Consider the following 20,615-nt stretch of genomic DNA (forward strand, 5'->3'; position numbering starts at 1 on the left):
CACGGAGCGGCGCGGCCGGTTCCCTGCAACACCTTCAGCTGGCGCTCGCCTCCATCGCAGCCGACGCAAGAGGCCGCGTTTCTACCGCAGGGCACGCCTTCGTGTGTAGCGTACGCGGCGAGCGTTTCCTGGAGAACTTTACGATTACAGACGCTCCACTCGCCGGGAAACGCGAGAAGCAGTTAGAGGTCTTTGAATGTTGTCGCGTTCCACTCTTAAAGGCGAAGCTTAAGCGTCCTCCAAATTTTTTCTAGCACCCCACGGAATTCATGGCAAGGTTTGTGCCATGTCGTGTAATAATATTATATTCGGTGCTTGTGGTAACTATAGGTTGTATTTCGGAACCGAAGTTTCTTCTAATGCGAAGCACGTGATTTGTAAGAACTTGCTTATCCATCAGTGGCGTAAGCAAGCGCAATTTTGTTGAAAACACCATCAAGAGGGCGATGATAAGAAAAAAAAAACGACTGAAAGCACCTGATCTTGTCCATAAGAACGCTTACATAAAGCAAATGACATACTTTCTGGTTTTTGATAACATAAAATATGCTACATTTTTAAATATTGTATGTTTTCAAGATCTCGTTGGCTTCGGCAGGAAGGCTATAATATTTTATTAATTGTTTATACTTTTTGCAAGCAGCTAAATGTGTGAGTAAACAAGTACACAGCTGGATTAAGGAATAACTGACTTCTGGTGGCTAAGTTAACAGCCAAACAATAGAATATCCTGTGCTAGCTGCATATGTCCATTTCGCTATTTCATAACTTAAAGTCATTTGAATGAAGATAACAGTGACTTAGGGCACAGTGACATTAACGTTACTTTTAAAATGTGAACATTGGAGGGTATCTACAAAACTTCTGTAAATTCATTTTGCAGTTGCTTATTTCCCCGTCAATAAACCGTTGAGGGCAAGACCTTTATACTTTATGCTTTGTAGATGTTTCGCTTAGATGTCCACTCATGAATACTAAAGTTGAATATCTATTGTACCGCGTTGGTTCAAACGGTATTGTTATCTTGGGTAACGGCTTTAAAGTGTAGAACATACGACAGCTGCAAAACGTGTGCCCACGTTCGGGCGCCACGTGTGTACGCTCAGACGCCCGGTGCCGAGAGCTGCGCAGCCGAGGCGCAATAGCGTAGGGCGAGAGCTGCGGGAGCATTGGCTGCACCATGCGCCGAGCATCCGCATCGAAGTAGCACCACCCGCGTAAGTATAAGTGCGCTCGCAAGTTTACTAAATTGTGCGCTCGGACGCGGACGGCCGAACTCAGGGCTAAACGTGGTCATATGCACGGTTACTATATGATGAGATAAATATTATTGCGTGAACTTTTCTCTCTGGAGCTCAGCGAATCTAAACAGAAAACATTGTATACATACCGGTCCACCAAGCTTTTCACAAAGAAAGGCATTGCTTCCGACAAAACAGGAAGTCAAAAAGGCCAGTGCCATAGTTCCACGCAGGGCAGGAACCTATAAGTAGAATAATGCAATGAGCATTGGCTCAGCATAGCTGATGATGATGAGAAAGAGGAGGAGGACAAAAGCTTTTGTCATATGGCAAATCCCCCACAGTGGATGTGCGCCATCGCATAAGGAATACCGTACCATACCTTTCCCTTATCAACAGCCAGGTGGCACATTCCAGAAAGAACGTTTTGTTACATTGTTTATAAATTTAAAACCTAACTTGTTTTTTATATAACGTATCTTGATTATGAATACTTCTATGCGACGCTGTTCAATAGATAATGAAACTTGCTCTGAAATATTTGTTTCTGAAAACTATTTAAGTGTACATTTAACACCTTCTATATGACCCTGAGTAAGCGAAATCCACGTGTCCTGCCATTTCTCGCAGACCTACACAATCTGAGTCAAGCCATCTTTTGACAGTTGTTTCAAGATCTTCTCCAATATATTATCTATACTTTGTTTTATGTCAAAGCAACCTTCCATTTCTACCGTGAAGTACACAAAGAAGTACAACAGTGTCGCATCTGGTTGTAAAATGGAGAAGTGGATTATTGAAATGCTTCGCGCAAAGCTAAAATATTGCATCGCTTTGGCGCAGAAGAGGATATGGAAGCAAGTGTAGAAATGCATTGGAGGATATTTCTAAGCCGCTGGCAAAAAGCGGCTTTACTCGCGTCATGTAGGGGTGGAAGCAACGGTTGGACGCGTGCTTTTAATTTTTCGGGAGGATATAGAAACGGATAAAAATGGCGAATAACAATTTCTGGAAATCAGCATTTCAAAGCACTAGCCTCACACTTTATTAAAGAAGATTGTACATTACCCTACATTTATTGCGATAATAAAGATTTCCTGAATGCTTTCGCGCCCTCTGTCAAGCTACCAGCCATACTTTCAGCCGTCCCTACTTGGCCTGCACAGGGGACGCATTTCTGTGTACCCTAATGTCCTGAAATCACAAAGCTTCAGGCAGACTATACACTCTAAAAACTAGAGAGGGTATCTCAGGAGTGAAGCGGCCGATTTACTCTTCAAAGCAGTGTTTTACTCTCGCAAAATGTCGAGTTAAGTGAAATGCATTGTTCACTCCATCACCAAGTGGAGAGTGAAATGTGCTTTTCACTCTGCCCTCCAGAGGGAGAGTAGAATACCCGTTCTACTCTTGCGGCAATAAAGAACAAAACGTAACGCAATCTTCCACTGTAGGAAGCTGGCCCCTAACATGGCGGTGTATCACTCACGCACGTCGAGCAAAGAACACACCGTTTTGCTTCTAAGAGAACAGGCAGCCACAGTTCAAAGGAATGCGCATCCAGCGCTCTACTTTTTCACTCGGAGTTGCTCCACCGCGCGCGCGCTCAACGTCGCGGAACAGCACAGCACCGGAGAAAGGTGATCCGTCCAGCGAGCTGCAACGAAGGCTATCCCAGGCCCCGCACACTCTGAGGTTCAAGAAATGGCCACAGAGGGCGAAAAAATCGACCGCGCGCCACTGCTAATGAAACAAGCGTAGTAGAAACACTCAAGGGATGCTCGAGTTAGTTTCAATATCTCCCGCTAGGGGTGCCGTAATAAGTGCAATTTTTTCTTGCAAACTTTCTCCTACAATACCGAAGCATGTTTATTACATAAAATAAGCCACAGAATTATCATTACTAATTAGATACTATACCTTTCATGAGTAAGTTTATTGTTTTTTGTCACTAAAAACGCAAATAGCGTTCAGCATCATCGATCTTCCACGTGACCTCTGGCCTGGATTTAGGATTTGTACCGGTATTTTCAAGTGCATGGCAGCACGGATTCATTCTTTCGTACACTTAGACCAATGCTGAGACTGGTTGCTGCTTTGTTGCTAAATCTAGTTTATTGCGCTTCGATGTCTCCCGTTATTTAACTTGTGATGAAGGGACGTGTTTGCAAGCGGACATGTAAGCCCGAAAGCTACGTTTCGGTCGTGAGCCATGCATCTGCATCGAAACGGGAACCGTATTCTGCGTCTGAGAACAGCAGTACCGGTGAGTCACATCACATCACATCACTTTAGTTTCCTTAAAGACCCCTTTTGGGGTGTTACATAAGGGTTGGGGTTTACAAGATGCAGGCGTTCACAGAAGTCGAAAATGTGGATGGACAGGTTATGGCAGCGACATGATGGGGAAGGCCGTTCCAGTCAGTTGCTGTTCGTGAAAAAAATGAGTTCGTGAAGGGGTCGTGGACGCAAAACTTAAAGAAGGTGACCGATGCGATGGGACCTGCGTGGTGGGGGTGCGCAGATGTATGGTTCTTGTCTTAGGGGCGAATAAAAAAACTTGTGATACAAAACAAGACTGGCAATGCGATGGCGACCAGAAAGATCCCACAAACCTGATTGTAATTTTAGAGATGATATGCTAACCTCATATGTCTATGAAGAGTGAATAAATCTGGTAGCTCAGTTTTGTACAGCTTCGATGGCATTTGTTGAATACGCTTGATGAGGGTTCCAGATGGGCGATGCGCATTCCAGTTTAGCTCTGGTAAGTGAGATGTATGCTTGTAGTCTGACGTGTTGAGGGGCTTCCCTCAGGTGACATTTTAAGAAACCTAATGTTTTATTAGCTGATATTAGGTTACTTTCGTGCAGTCGCCAAGATAAGTTATCAGAAATGGTGATACCTAAGTATTTGTAAGACTGCATGAGGTGAACAGGGGAGTTAGAAACGGTATATTAAAAAACAAAGGGGTTGCGACATGTGCTTACATTTGTTAGGGTTGAGTGTCATCATACACTGCGAACACCAGTTTAGCACGAGGTTTAGGTTTGCCTGAAGGGATTCTTGGTCAGAAGGGTTAGTTACCGAACGATAAATGACGCAATAATCATCAGCGAACAAGCGGATATGACAAGATACGCGCTGGGTTAAGTCGTTAATTTAAATGAGGAATAACAAGGGACCGAGGACGGAGCCCTGCGGGACGCCAGAGGTGACTGGGAGCGAGTTGCAGGATTGGTTATTAATGAAGACAGACTGAGAGCGATGCGTGGGGAATTCGTTAATCCACGCGATGATGTTTGGATGTAGGTTTAACTGGGAAAGTTTAAGAAGCAAGCGTTGGTGAGGTACTTTATCGAAAGCCTTAGCGAACTCTAAGAAGATGGCGTCAGTTTGTAGATTAATATCAAGGTTGGCGTGAATGTCATGAAGAAAAATGGCTAGTTGAGTTTTTCACGAAAAATCCTTACGAAAACCATGCTGTGACGGAGGAAAGAAGTTATTGGAATCTAAGAATTGCATGATTTGGGAGTAAATGACGTGTTCCATGATTTTGCAGGGAATACGAGTTAATGAAATGGGCCGATAATTAAGAGGTGAATCAGTATTACCTGTTTTGTGCACGGGAACGACCTTCCCCACTTTCCAGTCGTCTGGAATGGTTCCGTCGGAGAGTGATTGTGAAAACTATAAACAGAAAATACTGGAACAGGCTGGGTTAGCGTTTTTCAAAATTTTTGGATTGATGTCATCTATGCCGGCGGCAGATGAATTTTTTATTTTATCTATTATGCACGAAATTCCACTACTGCTGAAAGTTATGGCGTCCATGGCTATAGTAATAATAAGTGGTAATGTAAAACATGGTGCTTCAGATTCGTCGGTAAAAACAGATGAAAATGCAGTGTTAAAGATGTGTGCACAGTCGGCATCAGCCATGATTTAACCGGCATTGTTAGTGAGGGTGATAGCGCGCGCTCCCTTAGGGTTTATCACCTTGCAGAATTTCTTGGGGTTATCAACTATCATTTTTCTTGTTTTCGAGCCTTTTCAGTGTCTTTGTGAACCAGGGTTTCTGATTACTCTTTCGTAAACTGCATGACGGAATGTACGTAAATGTTAGTTCGATAATTTTATGTTTGAAAAAGGTCCAGTTCTCATTTACACTTTTGGAAAGACAGGACGTTTCAAAGACCGATAGAAAGTTCGTTATTTCAGAGTTGATTGCTTCGTAGTTTCCCTTATCGTAGAGCCTAATAGTTTTCTGGGAAGTTTGTTTTAATTCGGGTGAGAAGTTAAAGGTGGCATAGATTACTTTGTGGTGGCTGATTTCTCGGAGGCCTGTAATGAAATTAAGACTGTCTGGATGGGTGGTCAGTATGAGATCCAGAGTGTTCGCTGCTTCCCCTGCGACGGGTGTCAGTTTGGATACAACTTGAATCAAGTTAAATAAGGCATATGTCAATGAAGTTATTCGGCTCTTCTTGACTAACTATGGGCTGAGGTTGGTTACTCCAGACGATATTGGGGTAATTGAAGTCCCCAAATAGTAGGATGTGTGCTTTAGGGTGCTTTGATACTAGTTTGTTTAGAACATTGTGAAGCTTGCAGGGAAAGTCGGGACTTTTGCGAGGTGGCCTATAACACACACCAATTAATGACGTCAGAGGTGAGGCGCGGCACCTAATCCACAACATTTCTAAGTCTGACGCGACATTAATGGCAGAAGAAGACAGTTGTTCGCTGACTGCAATTAGGACTCCTCCCCCATGAGAATACTTGCGATCGGCGCGAAAAAGATTAAAGTTGGGCAGGTCAAACAGAATTTCTGAGTCAGTGATATCGTTGTTCAGCCACGTTTCGGTTGTTATAAGCAGATTGCTGCCTGACGAAGTTACAAGGTTCGATACGATATCGCGTTTCGGCGGTAAGCTGCGAATGTTAGTAAAGATTACTGATAGTGAAACGCTGGCACATGGCGTAGGTGGGGGATAGCGCGACGACCGGCAAGGATGAGCTGATTGTTAAGATATTTCTTTTACAGATTCTTAAAGTTCATCAAAAACGTAACGTTTGGAGCCAATATGCAAAGTTTTAAATCTCAGGGGAAAAGGCGCGGACTTCGCCCTGGTAAAAGCGACAAGATGTTTCCGGCAGTGTTGAACGCGGCGCGAAGTCTTCACCTACGCTGTAGTCTGTACCTTTGAATTTTGAACCTTTAGAAAGAATTGATTCTTTAGTTTTAAAGGACGTGAACTTAACGATAATTGGGCGTTTCCTGTCCTTAGAGTGTCGTCCAAGGCGATGGGCGCGTTCAATGTGAGTGAGTGGGCGCGGCGGGACCAGCGTAGGATTTGGTCTCACAAGCTTCCCTTCTGCCTTGTACAGGTTTTCTTGCCCAGTTCTGCCGCATCAACGACTGCAGTAAATGGATCAGCAATCGACACGTGTTCTCTGGCTGCACCGTCACCTTTGGAGCCTCTTCTTTTTGATTGTCCATTCCCGCGTGACATCAAGCCTGGAACGCCACCTAGCCGCCACGTGACCTTGTCCGAATCGCCTTTAAAAGAACGTCAACAGGAATTTGTCTTCAGTGGGCGCGGCGGGACCAGCGTAGGCATTTGGTCTCACAAGCTTCCCTTCTGCCTTGTACAGGTTTTCTTGCCCAGTTCTGCCGCATCAACGACTGCAGTATATGGATCAGCAATCGACACGTGTTCGCTGGCTGCACCATCACCTTTGGAGCCTCTTCTTTTTGATTGTCCATTCCCGCGTGACATCAAGCCTGGAACGCCACCTAGCCGCCACGTGACCTTGTCCGAATCGCCTTTAAAAGAACGTCAACAGGAATTTGTCTTCAGTGGGCGCGGCGGGACCAGCGTAGGCATTTGGTCTCACAAGCTTCCCTTCTGCCTTGTGCAGGTTTTCTTACCCAGTTCTGCCGCATCAACGACTGCAGTAAATGGATCAGCAATCGACACGTGTTCTCTGGCTGCACCGTCACCTTTGGAGCCTCTTCTTTTTGATTGTCCATTCCCGCGTGACATCAATCCTGGAACGCCACCTAGCCGCCACGTGACCTTGTCCGAATCGCCTTTAAAAGAACGTCAACAGGAATTTTTCTTCAGTGGGCGCGGCGGGACCAGCGTAGGCATTTGGTCTCACAAGCTTCCCTTCTGCCTTGTACAGGTTTTCTTGCCCAGTTCTGCCGCATCAACGACTGCAGTATATGGATCAGCAATCGACACGTGTTCGCTGGCTGCACCGTCACCTTTGGAGCCTCTTCTTTTTGATTGTCCATTCCCGCGTGACATCAAGCCTGGAACGCCACCTAGCCGCCATGTGACCTTGTCCGAATCGCCTTTAAAAGAACGTCAACAGGAATTTTTCTTCAGTGGGCGCGGCGGGACCAGCGTAGGCATGTGGTCTCACAAGCTTCTCTTCTGCCTTGTGCAGGTTTTCTTACCCAGTTCTGCCGCATCAACGACTGCAGTATACGGATCAGCAATCGACACGTGTTCGCTGGCTGCACCGTCACCTTTGGAGCCTCTTCTTTTTGATTGTCCATTCCCGCGTGACATCAAGCCTGGAACGCCACCTAGCCGCCACGTGACCTTGTCCGAATCGCCTTTAAAAGAACGTCAACAGGAATTTGTCTTCAGTGGGCGCGGCGGGACCAGCGTAGGCATGTATTCTCACAAGCTTCTCTTCTGCCTTGTGCAGGTTTTCTTACCCAGTTCTGCCGCATCAACGACTGCAGTAAATGGATCAGAAATCGACACGTGTTCTCTGGCTGCACCGTCACCTTTGGAGCCTCTTCTTTTTGATTGTCCATTCCCGCGTGACATCAAGCCTGGAACGCCACCTAGCCACCACTTGACCTTGTCCGAATCGCCTTTAAAAGAACGTCAACAGGAATTTGTCTTCAGTGGGCGCGGCGGGACCAGCGTAGGCATGTGGTCTCACAAGCTTCTCTTCTGCCTTGTGCAGGTTAGTACCGATTACTGTTCTGTTAAATGTGATTGCCGCTGTCTTCTGGTCCTGCCGTGCCCACAGCAGTTCGTTGAAATTGCCTACAATGCTTTTTGTATGTGCAAACTGCTCCTATGTGGAGACGTTGAAACTAATCCCGGTCCGGATACTAGTGAAGTTCTGAAAGAATTACTTAAAGGGCAAAAAGGCCTAGCCACTGAAGTGACTGCTTTGAGAGAGCAACAGAGCAATATGGAAAAACTCATGAATGATATGAGACTAAGGTTCACAGCCTTGGAGAAGCAGACAAACAGGATTGACACTCTAGAATAAACAATATATGAACTCCAGGCGAAAATAAACTGATTTAGAAGACAGGAGCCGCCGCTCAAACGTTATTGTTTTTGGAGTAAAAGAGGAACCCGGGGAATCTGAGGCTGACTTGAAAAAGAAGGTTCTAACTGAAGTTTTTGCAGGAAAGCTTAATGTATCTTGCAGTTCTGTGGGCAGAATACACAGGCTGGGCAAAAAGGCAACAAACCACCCTGTAATTGTGTTCTTCCAGGACTATAACGAAAAGCAAGAACTCTTTACAAACTGCAAGAAACTAAAAGGCAGTAATATTTCAATACAGAAAGATTATTCACGAAACACACTTAGGAAGCGTAAATTACTGTGGGACAGCGCAAAAACAGAAAGGGATGAAGGGCAATAAGTTACCTTGATAAATGACAAGCCGCGAATCGAAAAAATGCTTTACACCTGGGATGACAGCGATAACAGCAGAGTTCAACTCGGTGATAAAAACAGTTATCGAAGCAAAGACTGACTTTGACAACCTCGTGTTAAGGAATTTCGCTTACTTAATATAAATGCACGTAGTGTTGTAAATAAATCGGAGGCTTTGGAGGCTATCATGTTGATTCACAATCCACACGCCGTAGTTATAACCGAGACTTGGCTGAGAGATGATATTGATGATAAAACTGTTTTCCCCCGCTCTTATCAAGTTTTTCGCCGTGATATAGCAACACGTGGAGGGGGAGTTGCGGTCCTGGTGAATCAAAACACAGAGGCACACATGTTGCAGCAAATAGCTAACCATGAAAGTGTGACTTTAAAACTGTAGTACGGGGGTAGATCGTTTGTGCTTTTTGATGTATACAGACCACCTGATTCACCACCTCAATATTTATGCGATCTGGCCGATCATATGTCTAAATTTTGCCGTGATAAAATATACCTTGTCGGTGATTTTAATCTCCCAAATATTGACTGGAATAGTCCCTTCCCTAGTACAAACAATGACATAAATGCTTCATACATGTGTGATATTATGCTGACTCATAATTTGCAACAAGGAGTTAAGCACCCAACGCGCTCACACGGTGAAGCTGCATCTATTCTCGACCTCGTCTTTCTCAGCCAAGAAACAGAACGTTTTACTGCTTCAGTTGAAACTGGGTTATCTGATCACGGCATGGTGGTTTTTACTTGTCCCATTCAACAAAATGTCGACAGTGAACCAGCAAAAATTATTTCCGTGAAAAACTTCTCCAGAGCTAATGATGAAAGTGTGTTAGACTACTTCAGCTTACACCTTGACATGTTTCGAGGAACTAATGTTGATGAACTCTGGAATAAAGTTAAAGAAATCTGTACGTACTGCATTGATAACTACATTCCTAATAGAACAAAGAAAACGTGTAAAAAAACTCCTTGGATCACGCGAGAAATAATACACTTGAAAAGAAAAATCAAGCGACTGAAGCGTGGGGGTGCCTGTCGAAATACAGTTAAAATACATCAGGCTAACCTCACAAGCACTTTGCGCCAGGCTAAAGAAAATTACTTTCAGTATAGCCTGCCAAATTTTCTTCGTGACTCACCACATAAGTTCTGGGAATTTTTATCGAAAAAGAAAAAAAAAACAATTACGCGCATTTCATGTCAAGGTGTGCGGCTTGCTGATAAATCGCAAATCTCTGAGGCATTCAATAAGTATTTTCAGAGTGTGTTTTCCCATCATGGTTTATTTGTTCAACCCAGTACCATGTCTCCCAACTCGACCCCTGGCATTGTTTCTTCATCTGGCGTATTCTCAATGCTACTCAACCTCAAAACTAAAGCGTCCGCTGGACCTGACGGGATACCAAATATTTTTTTTGCGCCGTTATGCAGAAGCCATCACAGAGTTCCTGGTTGCTATTTTCCGCAAATAATTTGAAACAGGAAATATTCCTACCGACTGGAGGAAAGCGCGGATTGTGCCCGTGCTGAAAAAGGGTGATCCTGCCTTGATTGCTAATTATCGTCCCATATCAATAACTTCCACATGTTGCAAACTTGCTGAGCATATCATAGCTAACTACATAACTACATTTCTAAACAATAACAAGGAACTTACCCCCCATCAGCACGGGTTTCGAAAAGGCTTTTCCACTGTCACTCAGCTAACTTCTGTCATTCATACTTTTGCAAGTGTACTAAATAGCGCAGGTCAAATGGATGTTATTTTTTTAGATTTCAGCAAAGCCTTTGATGTTATTTCTCACGCCAAACTAATTTACAAACTTGAACTTATTGGTCTTCCTAATTTCATAATTTGTTGGATTTCCTCATACCTTTCTCACGCACACAATTTGTTTGTATTGATGATTGCTATTCAAACCACCTGCCGGTCAATTCAGGCGTCCCACAGGGAAGCGTCCTCGCACCTCTCCTCTATTTGATATATATCAATGACATTACTAACGTTATAACTACCCCTGTTCAAATTAGATTATTTGCAGATGACTGCGTTTTATTTCACCAAATTACTTGCCAAGATGATCAAGTTTTACTAAACTCCAATCTTCAGAACATACATACATGGTGTAATAAATGGGACATGAAGATAAATTTAGAGAAAAGAGTATACATGACGATAACTAACAAAAAGGCTTCCTTCTCATTTCCTTACAATATTTCATCTCACCTTCTGACCGAAGTCAGCGAGTACAAGTATCTAGGAGTTACAATAACGAAAAACCTTAGCTGGAATAAACATGTATCAAACGTATGCTCCTCAGCCTTTCATAAACTCTGCTTTCTTAGACACAAACTAAAACTTGCCCCACCCGAACTTAAAAAATTAACCTACTTTTCAATAATAAGGCCATCACTAGAATATGCGTGCACCGTCTGGGATCCCTACACTAAACGTAACATCGAGGCCCTTGAAATGATTCAACGCAAAGCCGTCCGTTTTATTTTTTCAAAGTATCGTGTAACTGACTCCCCAGCGACCCTCATGCGAACTCACGGTATTGAAACATTACAGCTGCGCCGGAAAATTCAAAGACTGAAACTACTTTTCTTACTAAAAAACCATGAACTGTCTATGAATGCAGACCCCTTCCTTAAACCTAACACTACGCGCCAAACACGAAATCATCATGCACAATCATTAACCCCTTACAGTGTTAGGATTATTGCCTTTAAATACTCATTTTTTTCCACGCACCAATGAGGAGTGGAACAGGTGTACGCCAGATCTTTCAACCAGAGCTGATTCTTTTGACTCAATGTTTTCTTCACAGCATTTAATTTGAGAGCCATTTATTTCTACGTTTACTTTTTGTATTTTGCATCTGAGCCTTGTATTTATTGCTATATTTTGTGTCACAACTAGTATTTAACATTTTTGAATTTTGCTAATCCTGTTCTTTTTGCATATATTATGTATTCGCCCCTCCTGCTTGGGCCTACTGTAGGCCTGCAGTATGTTCTAAATAAAAAAAATAAAAAAATGTCGTTAGGGCTCAACTAGGGTGTCCAGGTGGTCAGAGCAGTGGCGAATGATCAAGTCTTCTGTAAGCGAATACGTTTCAGTGGGGTTGGTATCGGGTAAACCATAGAAAAATAGGTTATTGCGCTGAGAGCGATTTTCTGCGTTATCTAGACGAGCTTCAAGCACACCAACTGAACAAGACGTTGCAGCCGAAGTAGCCTGAATTCCCTCCAGATCATTGCGGTGTTTAGATAGACTTTCGCAGTGAGTTTCTAAGGCACTGAGGCGCGTAGTTAGACTAGTAATTTTCTGGTCCATTGACAGCAGTTGGCCCTTAAGCTCTTGCACTTCCTTAACCAATTCTGTCTGGCCAGTAGACATCTTTTTTAGTTCGCCAAGGATTACGTCTAGCTTGTCGGGGCGGGGGTTGCTCTCAATGGCACCGCACATCAGTAATAGGAACCGAACAACATCAAAGCACTCGATACAAGTAGCAAGGCAACACTGGGGGCTCGGAAGCTGTACCAAAAGTAGTTGCTGGTTTTTTTGTGAATAGAGTTCGATGGTTACCAACCTGCATGGCGAAGACAAGTGGATTATGCAACCATGTTGTGGCACAGCCACCGAGCCCGCAGGGTGCGGTTGACGGTCGCTGCTCCTTTATAGTGGGCACGGTGAGTGTTGTTGCTGACGATGGGGCCTCCCAGTCTGCGCTGAGTGTCAAGTTGAGTTGAGTCGGCAAGTTGGGAGTTGCTGCGCACAATGTCCTTCCGTCAGCCGCGCCGCGCAACGGCGCACGCTCAATCGCGGTCGCCCAGGTAGCGCAAAAGACAGCAGAGAGCATGACGCAGGTGATCGAGGGCGAGTACACCTGCATGGCGAATACAAGTGGGCTATGCAACCGTGTTGTGGCACAGCCACCGAGCCCACCGGGAGCGGTGGACGGTCGCTGCTCATTTATGGTGGACGGTCGCTGCTCCTTTATAGTGGGCACGGTGAGTGTTGTTGCTGACGATGGGGCCTCCCAGTCTGCGCTGAGTGTCAAGTTGAGTTGAGTCGGCAAGTTGGGAGTTGCTGCGCACAATGTCCTTCCGTCAGCCGCGCCGCGCAACGGCGCACGCTCAATGGCGGTCGCCCAGGTAGCGCAAAAGACAGCAGAGAGCATGACGCAGGTGATCGAGGGCGAGTACACCTGCATGGCGAATACAAGTGGGCTATGCAACCGTGTTGTGGCACAGCCACCGAGCCCACCGGGTGCGGTGGACGGTCGCTGCTCCTTTATAGTGGGCACGGTGAGTGTTGTTGCTGACGATGGGGCCTCCCAGTCTGCGCTGAGTGTCAAGTTGAGTTGAGTCGGCTAGTTGGGAGTTGCTGCGCACAATGTCCTTCCGTCAGCCGCGCCGCGCAACGGCGCACGCTCAATCGCGGTCGCCCAGGTAGCGCAAAATACAGCAGAGAGCATGACGCAGGTGATCGAGGGCGAGTACACCTGCATGGCGAATACAAGTGGGCTATGCAACCGTGTTGTGGCACAGCCACCGAGCCCACCGGGTGCGGTGGACGGTCGCTGCTCCTTTATAGTGGGCACGGTGAGTGTTGTTGCTGACGATGGGGCCTCCCAGTCTGCGCTGAGTGTCAAGTTGAGTTGAGTCGGCAAGTTGGGAGTTGCTGCGCACAATGTCCTTCCGTCAGCCGCGCCGCGCAACGGCGCACGCTCAATCGCGGTCGCCCAGGTAGCGCAAAAGACAGCAGAGAGCATGACGCAGGTGATCGAGGGCGAGTACACCTGCATGGCGAATACAAGTGGGCTATGCAACCGTGTTGTGGCACAGCCACCGAGCCCACCGGGAGCGGTGGACGGTCGCTGCTCATTTATGGTGGACGGTCGCTGCTCCTTTATAGTGGGCACGGTGAGTGTTGTTGCTGACGATGGGGCCTCCCAGTCTGCGCTGAGTGTCAAGTTGAGTTGAGTCGGCAAGTTGGGAGTTGCTGCGCACAATGTCCTTCCGTCAGCCGCGCCGCGCAACGGCGCACGCTCAATCGCGGTCGCCCAGGTAGCGCAAAAGACAGCAGAGAGCATGACGCAGATGATCGAGGGCGAGTACACCTGCATGGCGAATACAAGTGGGCTACGCAACCGTGTGATGGCACAGCCACCGAGCCCACCGAGCCAGTAGTCATTTAATATCGCTGCCTGAATCCCTATCTACTATTGCTCTCCTTAACGTACAGGTGGAGACAAGTTAACGAACTAGTTGCTGCATTACATATCGGCAGTCAGGACCGTCCGTTGCAGTTTGCGAAATAAACTTTTAGTTGCGAATTCACGAAAGAGAAAGCGATGTCGGAACTCGCGTCACATTTTTTATCTCGTTGTAGCTGTAGCTATGGGTGACAGAGTACCCCATTGGAAAATCCTATTTAAATTCAAACTGGGTTATACAGGTTTAAGCTGGTTCTAACAGGGACCTGTTCAGCAACAAACAGGTATAAACAGGACCAGTTTACACATGAACAGGTTTGAACGGGGTCCCGTTTGGCATGCAAACAGGTATAAACTGGACCAGTTTACACACGAACAGGTGTGAACGGGGTCCCGTTTGGCATGCAAAGAGGTATAAACAGGACCAGTTCACACACGAACAGGTCTGAGCGGGGTCCCGTTTGGCATGCAAGCAGGTATAGGCAGGACCAGTTCACGCAGAAGTGGGTCTTAACAGGGGCCCTGTTTGCAACTAAACTGGCTTATACTGGACGCAGTGGCACCATATAGGGTCACCTGTTTGTCACAAAAGCTGGTGTAATCTGGAGCTTTGTGGCAACCATACTGGATGGCATCAGGCATACCAGTTTAATGCTTGAATAGAACTGGGGAGGAACTTTTTTATTGTTCGACATCCTGACAATTTAGCCCCTAGTGCTAAATTGGGGCCATTAATAGCCTTATCAATGTATTTTTTTTCGAGGCCGCCTGCTAGTACTTTCGTCCACCGAGCCGAATAACCCTTTGATAAACTGAAGCTACAGTGCTGAATTTAATGTATCAAACAGTTTCACGCATGATAATCCACCCATATTTTGTACCTGTTGGTTCCAAATGTTCTTGCTGTGCAGTTAGGTTTACCTGAGCACATTTATTTTTGTAGTAGTGAAGTGGTGCATCACGTTCGCGCAGAAAAAGAATGCATCATTTCTAATAGCTTCATGTCTTTCATGCATTTGCCTGTGAAACCAGCAGTGCCCAAGTAACCACGGATATCCGTGGGACGTCCACCATAAATCCCAACGTCCATCCATCCGGATATCCAGCACGGACGTCCGTGGGACGTACAGGAGAAATCGCTATCCTGTTTGGATGTCCAAAGGACATCCAACCGGGATGTCCATGGGACATCCCGTTTTCAACGTCTGCTGGCTGTCCATAAATAGGCAAGTCCAGGATATGCACTAGTGAGTTATATATAAACTAGCATAAATGTATTGCCGGAAATGTTTGTCTGTTCATATTATATTTGTTTATTTTTGTTCTCTATCGGACACAGTCCATTCTTTTTTCAAAGCAAAATAAATATATTTCCAACTTTATATAAATCCTGCGCACTCTAACATCGTAGTATTAAAATACGATTTTGTTTCTATCGTTGGGTCATACAAACAATTTGTAGTTTGCTTTAAAAAAATGCTTGTGGATGACTAGCAGAACATATAAGCGCCCATTTGAAGCCACATTCGACCTAGAGCCAAGCACTCAAGTTATCCCTCATTATGAAAAGTTCCTGATTATAGAGTTTTGGTCCTGACCTCCGAACATGTAACTTGGACTTAGGCTATGTAGGTTCAGGTTTATCATTGAAACAGGAAGTAAAATACGTTGTTGGGCTAGTTGGTGCATTGTATTAGGAAAAGACGAGCAAAAAAAAAAAAGACGGACACAGGAAACATACATAAGACAGGCCTCTTCCAGCCTCTTTCTTGTCTTCTCGTATGTTTCCTGTGTGCGCCTGTTTTTGGCTGGTTTCTTAAAACAGGAAGTAGTTTACAGTGTTCAATTGTGCATACAATTATATCATTATAGCTAACAAAAACAAATCTCGAAGGCTACGCTTTTGGTGGCTGCGTGCGTTGAAAGCGATTAGGAAAGCTATAATCCGTCAGAGCCGCCATGCATTGACAGTAATCTCAAAGGCTATGCTTTTCTGGCGCCGACAGCGTTAGCAGAAACTATAAACTCGGAAATCAGATACCGAATATTCCCAGAATAAGTAAATATTTCACTGTGTAATAATACAATATTTTAAAAACCTATTTATGTTTGCGTAGATGCACGTGGAAGTGTTAGAACCTTGGCAAAGCAGAACGCTGCAGTGATTCAATCCAATCCAAGCTCTAGCCATCGTCGCCACGCCGTTTTTCATTCTGCGATCGTTTCAAGGGCAGTGGAGCAGCGTTTGTCACCTTCCGCGCCTGCCGAAGTCTCCTACTCAGCTACCAAGGTAGGACAGCTACATCGATTTCTTTTTTAATTCGTTTGGGTACTGAAATGTGTTTTCGTCAAAGATGCCAGGATGCCTAGACTGCAGGGAAGCCGCACGCGCGAAAGAGAGCGTCGCTGGAAACAAAGACGATATTCGCGGACTTCGGATCTCGCACCGGCGGCCAGCAATCAACAGCTCGAGAATTCGCACGTCTAGAACTGTGCAGTGGCGCGTATAGGCCGTACACATGCATTAACATGTGTGGTCGGGCTGTACCTGCAAACATTTGTACGCCTTGTGATGCTGGTCGCTGCACCGAGGCGACATCGGAAGTTCAGGACGGTGGTTGTGACACTACGCGCACTAAGGACAATGTGCCTTGCTTCCCTGATGGATAGACTCTACGTGACTCTTCGGATGGTTCACTTCGCTGTGAGAATGGAACAGGATCCCTTAGGAGAAGTGTACGCACAAGTCAATTCGGGTTCTCTGGTAAGCAGGACCCCGGAGTCTACATTTGCTTTAGCTACCACGGACTCTTCATCGGCGCCCTTTGATTTTGCTGAAAAACTGTGCATTTGGGCCATTAAGGAAAATGTTGGGCATACAGCGGTCACATATCTGCTATAGATGCTCAAGACAAGTAGCTTTGACCCCTTGTCTCTCCCATGTGACGCTCGCACTTTGCTCTCCATGCCCAGGGGTCCACAATGTCCACCTGCTTTAACTGCAATGGCTCATGAGCAAAAAACACTTCTCGAAAAGCCGTGTCGAAAGCACGTTTTAAGGGCAGCCATGTTTCTTCGTTATTTAACATTAACGAACTGCCACTTTCAATGTGTTCTACCATGCAGTTATGGTGCGCATGGCAGAGTTCCCCCTTTGTAGTCAGCATTTTCGCTGGCCCATCAAAGCCCGTTTCAGCAAATGATTTTCTGAGCCCTCTTGTCAGTGAGCTACAACAGCTTCTTTCGCATGGAATGGTTTTTGAGCAGTGAGTAATTGAGGTTTCGTCAGCATGTTTTGTTTTACATGCACCAGCACAGCCGTTTGTTTTTCGAATTAAAGGGCACACTGGGTATTCTGCGTGTCCAAATGCACAGCAGAGGGCACATACAGCAGCAGCCAACTCTGCTTTCCAACAAGATCCTCCACTTTGCACACTGATGATTTATTCAGGCGTCAGATTGACTCTGACCATCACCTAGGCACCTCAGTCTTGACGCTGCTTCCCATAGACTACATTGCCTCTGCACTCCTCGACTACATGCACCTTTTATGTCTGGGCATTATAAAAAAGTCGCTTAGTGCTTGGTTAGGTGGTCGTTTATAGGTCGGTCTCGGACCTACAGAGCACGGACGGTTGCCTGATTTTCTTTCTTTAACTTCGTGTGTTCCTAAAGAATTTTCCCACAAACCTAGAAGTGTAGCAGAGGCTCAGCGTTGGCAACATAATTCAGATTACTTCTCTACACTGGACCTGTAGTACTCATGCCCGTTGTGCCTCCAGATCTTCACATGAACTTTCTTTTGCTGCACTGTGCAGTCTACATTCTGGCAAGTCCTAGTCTGTGCCGGCAACATACTGATTATGCCAAGCCTCTTCTTCATACTTTGTTAAAGCTTTTGCAAAATTGTATGGAAATAACCAGGTTTCCTACAATGTTCACTGCGTATTACATCTTGCAAATTATGTACGCAAGCATGGACCACTGGACCTGTTCAGTGCATTACCTTTCGAAAATAATATTCAGTTCCTCAAGCGGCTTCTAAAAAGTCACAGGACTCCATTTGCCCAGCTTTACAATCGCTTAAAGGAGTGAGAGGGAAAGGTGGTGGCAACCTTTCCATCACTGAACACGATTAAATTAACAAAAGAACATTCAGATGGGCCTCTCTTAGGTACCTGTGCACCACCCCAGTACAAAGAGGCCACGCTTGCTAGCTTCATCCTCAGTGTAGATATTCCTGATAACTGCTGCATTATAGATGGCTCTGTCATGATTATAGATAGTTTTGCACACTTTAGAGCTACACAAGCACCCTGCATCATTGGTCGCGAATTCATGGTGAAGGAAAACTTCTATGATAAGCCATTTTCTTCTTGCACCATTGATGTTTATGTGGTTTCACACCTTTCTGATGCTGAATGTTGACCATTAAGGAATGTGCGCAAGCTTGTCAGGTTACCCGGGCATGGGAAATTTGTTACAGTTCAATTGCTGCATATGTCTCAATCGCAGGTGTTCCACACGGGCGAGGTTAATGGTATTAACAGTTTAAGACCTTCAAGTTTCTTAATGACATTATATTTCGATAGCTCCTACACGTGCGTACCTAATGACATTAAATGTTGCGATAACGATAGATGCAGTGAAACGGTCAAGTTTTTGCCAATCGTAATACAATAAAGAAACAGTCATCTAGGGAGCAGATGTTTGAGAAATGGCATGAGAAACATTTATCGGCGTATTGTATGTAGTTTATTTCAGAAATGTCATTGTTGCACCCAGCCGTAAACTGTTTGAAGCCAAAGCTAGCTCGACGGCCAATCCCTAGCGTAGCCAAAGCATTGAAATTGGAAAAATAGCGCTCACAGCTTCAAAGCTCCCAAGCAGCGATCCCGAAGAATTTGACCATGTGCTACAGTTTGTTCTGGCATATGTGCTTCTTCGAGTAAAGCATCGTCGAGAAATACGAAGGCTTCAGTATGAGGCCAACAAGGCAAGGAGCCGCCGCCATGCAATCAAACAGCTTCTCCTGGCTAATGCGCTCATGATTAGAGCTGTAGCCGTGAGTAGTGGCAAGATTGCCTGCTGATCTCTACGAAAATAAAAAGCTCCTTTTAAAAAAAGTTAAGAATATTGACACATGTACTTATCTTTATCGGGCGACCACGTTTCGCCGCTTAACAACTGTAATCGCACAGCGAGGGACGCGCCTGCATGTATCCGACGTTTCTGGAAAGTTATCGATGCTTCTACCCGGCTGTTTGTTATCGCCGAACCTTGTGTTATCTGATTTCATCGCGTAACGCGAATGGTGTAGAACTTTGTGGAAGGCACGTGGGTCCGAATGATTAGTCTGGAACATTCGACGACTGCTCTATAAAAGCCGACGCGCTTGACCCGCTGGTCACATTTTCGACGATCGCCCACCGTGTTCGCCGCTATCGTTGTGCTATAAGTGTAGCCTCTTTTGTGGGCACAGGTTCGCCCAATAAAAGTTAGTTTTGTGTTGCACAGTATTGCTACTGCGTTCTTTGACGTCACGACCACGTGACATCTGGTGGAGCTGCTTGTGCATTCATGTACCGAACGCCCCCGCAAAGCCGCGATCCAAGCCCGAAGCCCGAGGATAAAACCCATATCGCCCAAGACCAGCGTGCTAGCCGCCGACTGCAAGGACTGCCCCCAGAGCACGGACTTCTACCTTAGACGAGCAGGAAGATTGCCACCAAGTCCACCCCAATGGCAGCCCCAGCGTCGCCCGTCGTACTGCAGCAGCCCAGGGAGCCCCCGACGTTCCGCGGTTCAACTTTCGAGGACCCGGAAAGCTGGCTTGAGACGTACGAGAGAGTCGCTACCTTTAACAACTGGAACAGCGACGACAAACTGCGATATGTCTTCTTCGCTTTGGAAGACGCGGCCAGGACGTGGTTCGAGAACCGAGAAGCCACCTTAACGACCTGGGAACTTTTCCGAAGCGGCTTCCTGCAGACATTCGCAAGCGTCGTACGCCGAGAACGAGCCCACGTGCTATTAGAAACCCGGGTGCAGCTACCTAATGAGACGACCGCGATCTACATGGAAGAAATGAGCCGTCTCTTCCGCCACGCCGACCCTGAAATGCCCGAGGAGAAGAAAGTCCGCCTGCTGATGCGTGGTGTGAAGGAGGAACTTTTTGCCGGAATGGTACGAAGCCCACCGAAGACCGTCGACGAGTTTCTTCGCGAGGCCACCAGCATCTCGAGAAGACACTCGAGATGCGAAACCGGCAATTCGACCGCCGCGCGAACTCGACAAACTACGCCGGAGTTCAGTCACTGGCCGCCGACGACCTACGCGAGACTATCCGCGCTGTCGTGCGGGAGGAGCTACAAAAGCTGTTCCCATCATCACAGCCTCAAGTGGCTTCGATTGCCAACGCCGTGC

General features: G+C 46.0%; 1 protein-coding gene across 1 annotated transcript in view; it reads right to left on the reverse strand.

The window, feature by feature from the left end:
- LOC135906577 (uncharacterized) overlaps positions 1-20,615 on the reverse strand; it is a 121,183-nt gene that overhangs the window by 15,605 nt on the left and 84,963 nt on the right. Inside the window, exon 3 of the mRNA XM_065438033.1 lies at positions 1,391-1,483. Within this exon, the coding sequence (XP_065294105.1) occupies positions 1,391-1,483 (93 nt within the window). The remainder of the gene's footprint in view (positions 1-1,390; positions 1,484-20,615) is intronic.

The sequence above is a fragment of the Dermacentor albipictus genome, chromosome 5, assembly GCF_038994185.2.
Source record: "Dermacentor albipictus isolate Rhodes 1998 colony chromosome 5, USDA_Dalb.pri_finalv2, whole genome shotgun sequence".
Lineage (NCBI taxonomy): Eukaryota > Metazoa > Arthropoda > Arachnida > Ixodida > Ixodidae > Dermacentor > Dermacentor albipictus.